At 35.7% G+C, this 13,554-nt stretch overlaps 1 protein-coding gene across 1 annotated transcript in view; it reads left to right on the plus strand.

Annotated features, from left to right (window-relative positions):
- LOC124356550 (WD repeat-containing protein 26) overlaps positions 1-13,554 on the plus strand; it is a 57,444-nt gene that overhangs the window by 41,885 nt on the left and 2,005 nt on the right. Inside the window, exons 6-12 of the mRNA XM_046807617.1 lie at positions 200-319; positions 3,615-3,753; positions 4,313-4,573; positions 6,071-6,216; positions 8,854-9,062; positions 9,594-9,788; positions 12,352-13,339. Coding sequence (XP_046663573.1) covers positions 200-319; positions 3,615-3,753; positions 4,313-4,573; positions 6,071-6,216; positions 8,854-9,062; positions 9,594-9,788; positions 12,352-12,419 — 1,138 coding nt within the window. The 3' untranslated portion in view covers positions 12,420-13,339. The remainder of the gene's footprint in view (positions 1-199; positions 320-3,614; positions 3,754-4,312; positions 4,574-6,070; positions 6,217-8,853; positions 9,063-9,593; positions 9,789-12,351; positions 13,340-13,554) is intronic.

Consider the following 13,554-nt stretch of genomic DNA (forward strand, 5'->3'; position numbering starts at 1 on the left):
GAGAATTTCGTAAGGTTATAAATTCAAAGTAGTAATTTGGAAAGCGAAGAGATTCTTGTGGTGTAATTTAGTGTTGTAAGGGAAAAAGATAAATAATTCATTGTTAGGCTTATACAAATCATGTAGCGTTACTGTATACATTATTTTATTTCTAAAGTAGGATAGGTTACAAGAGTATTAATTTGTATTTTCTTGTTAGGTTGTACACACTTCTGAACCAAGCAATAGACCTGCAAAAACACCGCTGCCCATACCACAACTCTAGCGATGATCTGGGGTTGAAAAATGTGTCTTTGCTTGTTGATCACCACTGCTCAAGGTAAACAAACTTATTCGCTTGCTGATTTGTATTATTAAACCAAGCAATAGACCTGCAAAAACACAGCTGGCCATACAACAACTCTAGCGATGATCTGTTGTTGAAAAATGTGCTTTGCTTGTTGATCACCACTGCTCAAGGTAAACCAATTTATTCACTTGCCAATTTGTATCGCTGACAAACAAATAAGGCTCTCCATACCAAAACTCAAGTAATGATCTGGGGTTGATAAAAGTGTGCTTGTTGATCACCACTGCTCAAGGTAAACCGTTCTTTATTATTAGTAAATCAGTTCTTAAAACAGTGTGCCGACATCCACAATCTAACCTTGGGACGCTTTGCGCTGGGCGTACCTTAATTATCCCTATCAGCCACGGTAATGGCTCGGCGTTACTGTACATGTTTATACGCATCTACAGCTGTTTATGCACCAACATCCTAGTAGTAGGATGCTAAATAAATGTCCGTTGTAAGTTGCTAATGCATTAAAAATAAGACATTTATAATATTCAATGGTCAGCTATATTAGAAAACTGTGGTTATAGTTGATGAGCTTATTATTTGTCAGTTATTAGATGATAGCCAAGTTACTGCACTACAAATTATTGTGTATGTAGTGCGTCTATTAGCAACCAAGGAGGAAGAAGGAAAACTATTTTCACTTGTAATATATGCAATACAGGCATACTCTGTGTTTACCAAACCATTCTATCACTGTTGTGTACAAATCGAGCTATTTAATCCTGGAACTGGCCGTAATTTTTCCAAAAATAGCACGTTTTGTGGTTTTGTAAGGGATTTTTATTTTAATCAAATATTTTTTAAGATACATAATGTATTTTTTCAAAATATTATATTAAAAAAATGTTATACAACATTTAAGAAACTAATGTCACATTGTTTCCGGTAGCCATGTCAACCAAAAATGTTTATATGTGAGTTCTATTGATTGATTTTTGTTAGTCAATTGATCAGAAATGTACTATAACAATTTATTTTGAAAAGAAAAGTTCTTAACAAACAATTTAATATAATATTAGTTTTTAAAAAAAATTTTCGATTTTTAGTAATTTTTTTCCTGAACATCTGGTAAAATTGGACGTTGGTATTTAAAGGGTCAAACATAAATTTATCAACATACAAAAATTAGTAAGGAATAACATATTCTACAATGTATAGATAGCATCCTCACTCACAAATTATCAAAAAAATATTTCAGTAAAAATAGTTTGTTAGTACTTTTGAATAATGTATCTATACAAACTACAAAATTTACAAGTCGCTTACTACACTATTTTGTATGTAATTATGAGAGTTTGGATTATTGTTGGATGAACTTTGTTTACTTAAATATGTGTAGAATAAAAAATTACATCACTTTGTTATATTTTTTCTATGACAAAGGGATTTTTAATTTCTACATAAGTAAAACCTGTGAAATAAAAGCTTAACTTTAAGGAAGTACATTGATTAAGCTTATTTTCAGTCAGTAGGATCAGGCATAATTAATTCACTAAGTAATGGTTTATCCATGTCAGATAAGACTTCATCCATAGATAACAAACTAACGTTGTCTTCTGATTCACTACCCAGTACATTCTTATGCCACTACTCTTCAAATTAACACTCATTATGAAATCTTTTTCATAAAAGAATGGTGGGGTTTCAGTAATTCGTAGGAAGATAGTAGGGACATTTCTAGATGTTATATTGGTATCTTTGAAAGCTCCAACCCAAAAGTGTGTTTATAAGCTGTTCTAGCCTCAATTATTTGGAGATCGATGGTAGGCCGGCAAGGACCTCTGCTGTGGCCTCCAAAGAGTTCAGACCTGACACCTTGTGATTTTTTCTTGTGGGAGTACATCAAAAGCGTTTATTCACAACAAATTCGCAACCTGAACCACTTAAAACACAGGATAAATGAAGCAATGGCAACCCTAACCGAAGAAATGTTAACTAAGCGACTAAGGGCACACATATTGAAATTTATTAGTTATGTAAAAAAACCTATTGATCACACTATAACCTCTTAGTGTATAAATATATTAGTTAAGTAATTTTTGATGCATTCAATGTATACAAAATGTATATTCAATAAATAAAAAGATTTTCAATTCAATATAGTGTCCGGTTTTTCAACAGGAAATTGTGTGCAAAGCTGCGGGTAACTACTAGTATACGATTAATTATTTACTCAACAATAAAAATATTGAACCTATATAAACATATGCAAACGTGTGGTTCCACCAAATTTAATCAGTTAGAATAGAATAGAATAGAATAGAATAATTTATTGGCCACAAGATATTTCACACAAATACATAGGCAGGTCAGTATAATTTATAATTGTACTTCACTAGTTAAAGAAGTCATTGTCAGTCCATTGACTCAATAAAAACTCACTTATTGAATAAAATGCATTATTTAACAAGAAATTATATAATTTTGATTTAAAAGAACAGTCTTTTAATTTTTTCATTTCCATAGGCAATTTATTCATGAATTTAGATGCAATGTGCAGAGGGTTTTTTTCACTTTTGCTAATTCTATGTGGAGGTAAATTTATTAAATGGCTATTTCTTGTATTGTACGAGTGGATTTCATTTCTGAGCATAATTCTGTCTTCATTTTTTCTAAGATACAACAAGCATTGCATTATATACAGACAAGGTAGAGTGAGAATCCTGAGCTGTACAAAAATATCCCTACAGTGATCAAGCCTACCAGCTCCAGCAATGATACGGATAGCCTTTTTCTGTAGTATAAATACCTCTTCGGCATGGGAGGCTCCACCCCATACAACAAGACCATAGGTAATATGTGATTGGAAAATACCAAAATAGGCAGTGCGGATCCCGTTCTGGTCCAATTCACCACATAAGCGTTTTAAGGCATAAATGCTTCTGCTAAGTTTAATTTTGAGACCAATTATGTGTTGATGCCAACATAATGTTGGATCAAGGGTTAAGCCCAAAAAAGTTGGATTTTCTGTGTGTTTACTTAAACCTTACACAAACTTCTATATTTTTCGCTTGATTAATTTATAAAACGCTATACAAACGTTCATACACACTAATGAAAAATCTAAAAGATACAAATAAAAAGTAAACAATACACTAGTATTGACAATGGTGTAATAACAACCGAGAAATCACTATGGCAATGAGATGATGGGTAGTTCATATCTAGCAGCTAAGTCGGTGATTGTGCAACAGAAAAATTTCTGTAGAATTAAGTTATTCCAAAGTTGTAATTATAATGAACACAATGAGTACAGACAGGTGTGGTGTTACAGAGAACAATTCCCCTGTGAGACCCTGCAGGTACTAAACGACCACTGCGACGAGGTTTGGTACTGCCGGTTCTCTCCGGACGGCCGCAAACTTGCAACAGGTTCCAAAGACACCACTGTCATCATCTGGGACGTCGATCCGGTGAGACTTAGACACCTGATTGTACCCATTTGAAAAAGTTAAAATCCAGCGTAAACATTCCAGTTTTATAGTATAAAACAGATCAGAGCGTGGGAAAATTGTACTCAACTGGTAGCTCTGGTCTCCATTAAAACTTTCAGTCAGTTCTGTCTCTTAAACAGAACTATTTAATATTTATTTTGTATCAGATCAAAACAAAATATGGTAAGCATTTCAGGATAAAATCCAGGAAATCTCTACGGCCCTGAGTGATTCTGTGTATTACATAGAACTCTTTTCTAAAAGCTAACCAACATGAGCTTATCAAACTGTTACTTGGGTAGGACTGAAAACCTAAACAGTACTATTATAGAAAATCTGAAGCTTGTAATTTTCATAGAAAATGTAAAGTTTGTAACTTAACTGTTGTCTTAGTAATTCATTATAACTCTACATAGAGTTTATAATTATATTTATTGAAGTAGTGAAGCAATTCAGATATAACATCAATTTAATAGGGATACTTTTATACTTTAAAAAATCTTAAAATATTTTATCTGACAGTGAATGCACGTTACAGGATACATTGACATGTCACCACCGTAAAACGTTGGAAGGCCATTCGTACGGGGTGGCGTACCTGGCGTGGTCACCGGATGGATCACACCTGATAGCCTGTGGTCCAGAGGACTGCCCGGAACTGTGGATCTGGAACATCGAGACCGAGGAACTACGGGTCAAGGTGTCCCAGTCACCCGAAGACTCCCTCACATCCTGCAGTTGGCACCGGGATGGTAACAAGTTTGTCACTGGCGGTATCCGTGGCCAGTTCTATCAATGCGTGAGTATTACTGTACACTTATCACTAGGAATTCGTACTTTCTTAGAGATGATAACATAAATTGATAACTAAATGACATGTGTTGTATTGGTGGTTGTGCAGATTTCTTTAAGTATTTGTAGATACAGCAAGTCTCTCTATTATTGGAGGTTGCTGTAACCAGAGCTGCACCTCATTTGCCTAAACTTTGAAATCTGCCGGACACTGAAGACAACTTGTTGGTACATGACAGAGTGTGTTCCTGCATTGTAAAGCTGATGTTTGTGTTCGTGCCTGCAGGACATTGAAGGCAATGTGGTGGACTCATGGGAGGGTGTGAGAGTAAACTGCCTATGGTGTCGGTCGGACGGCAAGACTGTGCTTGCGGCTGACACCCACCACAGAGTGTGTTCCTGCATTGTAAAGCTGATGTTTGTGTTCGTGCCTGCAGGACATTGAAGGCAATGTGGTGGACTCATGGGAGGGTGTGAGAGTAAACTGCCTATGGTGTCGGTCGGACGGCAAGACTGTGCTTGCGGCTGACACCCACCACAGAGTGTGTTCCTACATTGTAAAGCTGATGTTTGTGTTCGTGCCTGCAGGACATTGAAGGCAATGTGGTGGACTCATGGGAGGGTGTGAGAGTAAACTGCCTATGGTGTCGGTCGGACGGCAAGACTGTGCTTGCGGCTGACACCCACCACAGAGTGTGTTCCTGCATTGTAAAGCTGATGTTTGTGTTCGTGCCTGCAGGACATTGAAGGCAATGTGGTGGACTCATGGGAGGGTGTGAGAGTAAACTGCCTATGGTGTCGGTCGGACGGCAAGACTGTGCTTGCGGCTGACACCCACCACAGAGTGTGTTCCTGCATTGTAAAGCTGATGTTTGTGTTCGTGCCTGCAGGACATTGAAGGCAATGTGGTGGACTCATGGGAGGGTGTGAGAGTAAACTGCCTATGGTGTCGGTCGGACGGCAAGACTGTGCTTGCGGCTGACACCCACCACAGAGTGTGTTCCTGCATTGTAAAGCTGATGTTTGTGTTCGTGCCTGCAGGACATTGAAGGCAATGTGGTGGACTCATGGGAGGGTGTGAGAGTAAACTGCCTATGGTGTCGGTCGGACGGCAAGACTGTGCTTGCGGCTGACACCCACGACAGAGTGTGTTCCTGCATTGTAAAGCTGATGTTTGTGTTCGTGCCTGCAGGACATTGAAGGCAATGTGGTGGACTCATGGGAGGTGTGAGAGGGTGTGAGAGTAAAACTGCCTATGGTGTCGGTCGGACGGCAAGACTGTGCTTGCTTGCTGACACCCACACAGAGTGTGTTCCTGCATTGTAAAGCTGATGTTTGTGTTCGTGCCTGCAGGACATTGAAGGCAATGTGGTGGACTCATGGGAGGGTGTGAGAGTAAACTGCCTATGGTGTCGGTCGGACGGCAAGACTGTGCTTGCGGCTGACACCCACCACAGAGTGTGTTCCTGCATTGTAAAGCTGATGTTTGTGTTCGTGCCTGCAGGACATTGAAGGCAATGTGGTGGACTCATGGGAGGGTGTGAGAGTAAACTGCCTATGGTGTCGGTCGGACGGCAAGACTGTGCTTGCGGCTGACACCCACCACAGAGTGCGCTCCTACAACTTTGACGAGCTTACCGACCAAAACATGTGAGCATATAATTAGTATTCTAGTCTAGTACATCTGGTAAATAAATAGTTCTTATATACCGGGTGAGTTTTTAAAGTGATCCAATAGCTAACTTTTTAATTACACAACTTATCACAACACTTTAAATTTGGAACTTTTATAAATATGTGATTTACAATTTGTCATTGAGTTTAATGAAACAGCATTAAATGTTGTCATTATTATGTTGAGTGGAATAATGAATGGTTGATAAGACAAACTACCTGGACAGTCTGCCATTGTGCTAACCCCTGACATTTGGTGAAGGATATTCATTAAACCGCATGTCGATATAGTATTTAATCGTTAATTTAATTTAGTAGTTAATCGTATTTAATCGTCGGTTATGCAAATTTGGCATGACTCTGGCACAAGAAATCATCCTTCCTCCCTCTAACAGTGAAGTCTCGTGAATATTTATAAATAGAAGAGGTCGTCTTGTTTTTATTAATGAATGTATTGGATTTTTCACTCAAGGCACAGTGTACAATAAATAGTATCAATAACATATTTAACATTCAATATTTTAGGTATATTTGAATTAAAACATTTTAAATGTGCTATAATCTAATGTCACTTTTCTAAGTAATTAAAATGTACATATTTTACATCTCTGCCACATTAAGCCCCATAACATTCCAACAAGTAAGCCCTAGGGACAAATTTAACATATGTTTGAATGGAGAGAATGGAACAATATTGCATTTCTTGGATTGAAAATTGATAAAACAACTCACATGAGATCTCACAACAGTGACATCAACTCTGATCTCAACAGTATAAACTTGTGGTCAGTCAATCATTAGTACATGTTCAGTGCTCCATACAGAAGCACATCTACCTGTGGTTCAGGGAGAGTAGAACATTCTTTAGTGGCAGTGCATGGATTTTGATCAGTAGTAAATCTTTTCAGTTTGAGAATTCGATCCATTGTAAAGTTTATTACATTGTAACATTAACAAACAGGTTCTAATAAACTTAAACAAGAGGTGAAAAATGAATGCCTTAATATGTAAACAAAACTTTCACCAAGACAACATTTTAACGTTTAAAATTCAATTCATATTATACTCTCTCACCACTTACAAATGTCAGAAAGTGGAATACAGGTAATTTATGTAGGTTTGCACGTTTCAGTTGTGGTATTCATCCACGTCATGTTATTAAAGGGTGATTCAAAAAGAGCGCCGGTTTTGATATATCAAATTAAGAGATTTATTTTAATTATGATATATAATGAAATCTGAAATCAAATACATAAATATGTTCATCTAACCTTCCGATTTCATGTATGAAAAATAATGTCATGCATGTGTCCTCTTCTGCTACGCTGGCACGCAACAACTCTGTCCATGAAATTAGCCATGACTGCACAACAAGTTTCCACTTCAATTTGGCCGACAACCCGTCGAATTTCCTCCTTCAACTCATTGATGGTTCGGGGTTTATTGGAATAAACTAATGACTTTAGATAACCCCAAAGATGAAAGTCACAAGGTGTTAAGTCACACAACCTTGGTGGCCATTGATGGTCGGAATTACGAGAAATGACGCGAGAAAGTGGTCACGGAGCAACACAATTGTTTCACGGGCAGCGTGGCAGGTGGCACCATCCTGCTGAAACCACAACTGGTCAATGTCTATGTTATCCAAATGAGGCCACAAAAACTCCCTAATCATCGTACGGTATAGGTCTCCATTCACTATAACAGCTTACCCTTCCTAATCTTCAAAAAAATAAGGGCCAAAGACGCCGCCCGACGAAAAGCCGCACCAAACTGTCACTCGTTGTGGATACATTTCCCTTTCGTTAATCATGCGAGGGTTTTCTGAACCCCAGATACGGCAGTTCTGTTTATTAACAAATCCATTCAATTGGAAGTGCGCTTCATCACTGAAGATGATATTCATTGTGAAGTTTTCTTCCTCCTGCGAATTTCTCAATACCCAATCAACAAACTGTCATCTCTTCTGGTGATCTGCCACTTTCAATTGTTGCGTCAGATGAATATTACAGGGGTGATATTTGAGATCGTACCGAAGAATTCTCCGTACAGAAGAACATCTTAAACCCAATTGTTGAGAACGGCGACGTATTGATTTCGCTGGGCTAACAGCCACACTGTCACGAACCACCTCAATGTTCTGTTCAGTTCGGGCACAACAACGACGTCCAGAACTTTTGAGGTCGACTGTCGAACCCGTTTCTTGAAACTTTTTCATGAGTCTGCGAACTGTTGATTCATTCGGTGCTTCATTACATCCTAGAGTACCGTGAAGTCGCCTAACAGTAGCCGCATAACTCTTTCCACTCTGATAAAACGTTTTCACTATTAACACTCGTTGCGCAGAAGTAAACTTCTCCATGGTTAGACACAGAATGCACTAATGAGAGAAATATCAGCTGCGTCTACAATCGGAATGTAGTCAGAAAAGAATCAAGGTCAAACATTCTTGCCAACCGATAAAATAAAATTTACCAGTCTTTTCAAAACCGGCGCTCTTTTTGAATAACCCATTATATATTAATTGAATTATGTATTTATATATTAATTAATCATAATTTGATTATATATTAATACAGTAATGTGATCTGATATTGTGTTTGTGTTTTGTAGTCTACACGAGGATCACCCAGTTATGACATTCTGTGTGAACAAGGCTGACAGGTTGGCACTACTGAATGTGGCGACGCAGGGTGTACACCTGTGGGACCTCCAGGACAAGGTGTTGGTGCGCAAGTTCCAAGGTGTCACCCAGGGTCACTTCACAATTCATAGTTGTTTCGGAGGTGTCAATCAGGACTTTGTGGCAAGTGGCAGCGAAGGTACATTGAAATTACTGGTGCACGTTTTACAATATCAATTGTGTTATTATGTTTAATTCAGTAATTTCACAATGAAATATGAAAATTGGGTGAAAACAGAATTTCACTGTTTTAATTTATAGTACGTTTAACATAATTTTCACAAACATTATAGCACTGTGTTAGGAACTTATTGAATAACATTTTATTTGTATTTTTTGCAGTGTAATAAATTTTGTAAAGTATTCTTGGAGTCAAAATTCAAGAATAGTATTTAGTATCAGATTTGAAATTAAAAAATTAAGCCAAAATAAATTTTATTTTTGTGTACAAATATAAATAAAATTTGAAAACTAATTTTTATTTGTTGTTTTTAAAAATAATGCAAGGCTTAAAATAAATATATGGTATTCTTATTTATTAGAATGAAATAAATGTTTTTTTTATTTTATTACTTGATGGAAATGATATATTTCAAAATGGTGAACAAATAAAGGTGAAATAAGTAATTAAATAATAAAATTGTAAAGAATGAATTGATTGTGAATACAGATAACAAGGTGTACGTGTGGCACATGAAGCGTGAGCTGCCGATTGCCACACTGTGTGGACACTCCCGTACTGTCAACTGTGTGGCCTGGAACCCAGTGTACCACTCAATGTTGGCGTCAGTCAGTGACGATTACACTGTGCGCATCTGGGGCCCGGCACAGCAGTACCGCACATCTCCCTCACTCTTCAAGCCTGGTGAGCGTGAACATTCGTATCTTATCTTTTCTGTGTCTATAGATCCTCAGTAAAACACAAAACAAAATTTATAGTGATACTATATGGAACTATTTTGAAGGTAACAACATTAATGGAGACAAATAAATAAATATGAATAAAAAAAATAAAATTCCCTTTACTTTTTGCATCCCTTGTGTATTTGTATATATATTGCATACATGAGGGAATAAAAAAAAAATTATTTATTTGCCTACATTAATGTTGTGTCACCTTCAAAATAGTCCTCATTAGATATTATCAACTTGTGACAGCGCTTCTTCCAATCACTTCCAATAACACTTCTCAAACTCGATCTTTGGGATAACCTTTAGCTCTTTCAGTGATGTACTTTTAATGTCGTCTACATTTGTAAAAACAATGTCCTTTAAGGTTCTCTTTATTTTTGGAAATAAAAGAAAGTTACACAGTGAATATCAATCAATCAATCAATAATATCTTTATTCAAGACAAACATAAAATGTACATGAATGCGTCATTCTTAATAAATAAATTCAAGGTGATGTTATATTAGTTGTACATATATACAATCCTTTTAATGTAAATTATTTTCAAAAATCTTAACATAGTTATAAAATAGGTTTAATATTATTTAAATCGATTTTATTACCAAATTATAATTAATTCCACTAGACTTCAGAAATCAAAATCAAAATACATGGCTCTGGGAGTAAAACTCTCTTCAAAGTTATAACATGATAAATCAATTAAAAACTGTTTTAATTTATTTTTGAATCTAACACTATTGTTTTCATTCCTGATGCTACCTGGCAGGTTCCCCATAAACTTTATTCCCATATAAGTTGGGCTTTGCTTAAATTTTTCTTTATTATGTTGTTTTATTACAAAGTTATTTTTGTTCCTAGTATTATAATCATGAACATGTAGTTGTCGTGGTAATTTAGTCTCATTATTTTTTACATATAATACTGTTATATATATATAGAGGCTGTATACAGTCATAAACTCGAGCTCTGTAAAATATAACTTACATGACTCATCTTTTTTGAGTTTTAGAATCACCCTAATTGCCTCCTTTTGTAGACGTAAAATTTTATTCAGGTTTACAGCAACTTGTTCCCCCATACACTTCAATCCCGTATGCGATATGTGAATGAACCATGGCATAGTACACTGATTTCAAGATTTGTTTATTACAAAAAGGTGCTAGCCTTCTTATTGCAAAAATTCCTGAACCTATTTTGTTACATATTTTTTGTACATGAATGTTCCAATTAAGTGTATTATCTAACATGTAGCCCTAAAAATTTAGTTTCTTTATCCAGGTTTTTCATATTAATTTTGTTTGATTCAACATTTTTGCAAGTAAACTCTATAAAAGTAGTTTTAATATCATTGAGTAAAAGATTTCTGTTATTTAAATAACTTTTTAACAATGAAACTGATAAGTTACATTTCTTTTTAGTTGTACCTAATGTCCATATCGGCAATGCACAAGCTTATATCATCAGCATACAAACAAATTTTACTATTCTCAATTATATCATACAGATAATTAGGTAAACCCCCCAAGTAGCACAAGAACAGGAAAGGGCCTAATATTGACCCCTGTGGGACAGAGTAGGTCACATTTTTTGTATGAGACCTAACATCATGCTGATTATTTTTATTTAAATACTTAACATTAACAAACTGCTGACGGCCTTCCAAGTATGACTTAATCCAGCTAAGCTCTTTACCAATGATACCATAGCTTTTTAATTTTTCTAGTAATATTTTATGATCAACACTGTCAAATGCTTTGGTCAAATCTAGGAAGGCGCCAACAATGTTGTATCCCTCATCTAAGTTCTCTAAAATGTGTTCAATATAATTTCTCTATATGGAATACCGAATATAGATACTGGCGCATCGTTACAATATAGATACTAGCGCGTCGTTACAATATAGATACTGGCGCATCGTTACAATACTGTGTGAGCAGGTGCATTGTCATGGTACAAAGGCCATGGATTTATATGTCAAATGGTTTAATCACAAGAGATTGTGGCCGGTTGGTCTGAAACACCCTGTATAAGGAAATCACTGATCCCGGCTACCAGCTTACCACAGACCAGTGATTGTTATAAGTGCACACCGGACCGCAAAAATACCTAAAGTCAAGTGCAGGAATCAAACCCCCGATTCCAAGGCTAACTTAGTAGCACCTCAGAGCACACAGCCATCCTGACTTGATGTCTTAAGTGTGCGGATAGCTCACTTACGATATCCAGTATTGCTGTTCAAGTCAACTGGATTGCATGCCAGTTCTAGGGTTAATCTTGTACAGGTGATTGAATAATTAAAATACCATATAGTAAAATGCGTATGAACTTAAAGGAAAATACGTATATTCTATTATGAATTTTATTTTTTAAGTTTTAAGTGCTACTATGAATATGGGCTTAGTTCCCAAACATGCAAAGATATCATACATCTTATTCAAGTAAAAATTTTGTTTTCCATTGCTGAGGACTAACTGATGTCTGAAGTGGACAAGGTAAAGCTCTCTGTTCTGTTGCAGGATTTTCAGGGGACGGGTCGCCTTCACCTTCATCCAACGGCACATCTTGGCCCGACATGGTCTCGTAGTTTTGGCCTTCCTTTTGATCATCCATTGTTATAGATTTAAATATGTATTGTCTTTGAAATTACTATATTTTGAGTTATTAGTTTGGATTATCTATTAATAATTAATTAAAGATATATTTAATTTCTCTCATATAGTCCGAGTTACGTTTAGTTTAAATTTTAGATATTTTATGTTTCCGAACCAGATCGTAATACTGGAGTTGTTTGTATCAAACTGTGAAATTGTCGTTCAGAATTAAATTTTTATGACTGTTAACACTATGTTTGATATTAATTGTTGGCTTGCATGCTAGTTGGGTATCTGATCTTTGGAGAAAGCGTAATAAGTAATAAAATTCATACTAATATATACATTAGTTTTTAATATAATTTTAATGTGTTAACTTGCAGATGGTAGTGATTTATCCAAATGATTGTGAAATTCAATAGATGTGCCTGTTTTTATAAGATGTTCTCAAAAATTAACTAAAGCTGCCTGGTACCAGAAAACAAAGCAATTTAAATATTATTTAGTAACAAAATTAATTCTGAAAAACCAATGTAAAGGTTTATCTGAAGAAAATAAATGTATCCTATCAATATTTTAGTTTTTCTTTTATTGGTGTTATGTGTTTTCAAAAGAAAATAAATTATTGTTACTTACATTCTGTGAGAAAATATAATAAATAATTTTAAAATATGTTACCTTCTATAACACATTGTGGGGTGTAAACAATTAGGGGATATTATTAGATCATTTAATTCAAGTAATATTGTAGCCAATAACCATTATGAGCTTTATGCATTATAATGGCATGCCATTAACTTTAATTGTTTTATTACTAACGTTATTCAGCAATTATGTGATTCATTATTCTCCAAGGTCTGTAAACATATCTGGTGATACTCATAGGCAATTACATGATTCATTATTCTCCAAGGTCCGTGGACATAACTGGTGATACCCACAGGCAATTATATGATTAATTATTCTCCAAGGTCCGTGGACATAACTGGTGATACCCACAGGCAATTATATGATTCATTATTATTCTCCAAGGTCCGTGGACATAACTGGTGATACCCACAGGCAATTATATGATTAATTATTCTCCAAGGTCCGTGGACATAACTGGTGATACCCACAGGCAATTAT

The sequence above is a fragment of the Homalodisca vitripennis genome, chromosome 3, assembly GCF_021130785.1.
Source record: "Homalodisca vitripennis isolate AUS2020 chromosome 3, UT_GWSS_2.1, whole genome shotgun sequence".
Classification (NCBI taxonomy): domain Eukaryota; kingdom Metazoa; phylum Arthropoda; class Insecta; order Hemiptera; family Cicadellidae; genus Homalodisca; species Homalodisca vitripennis.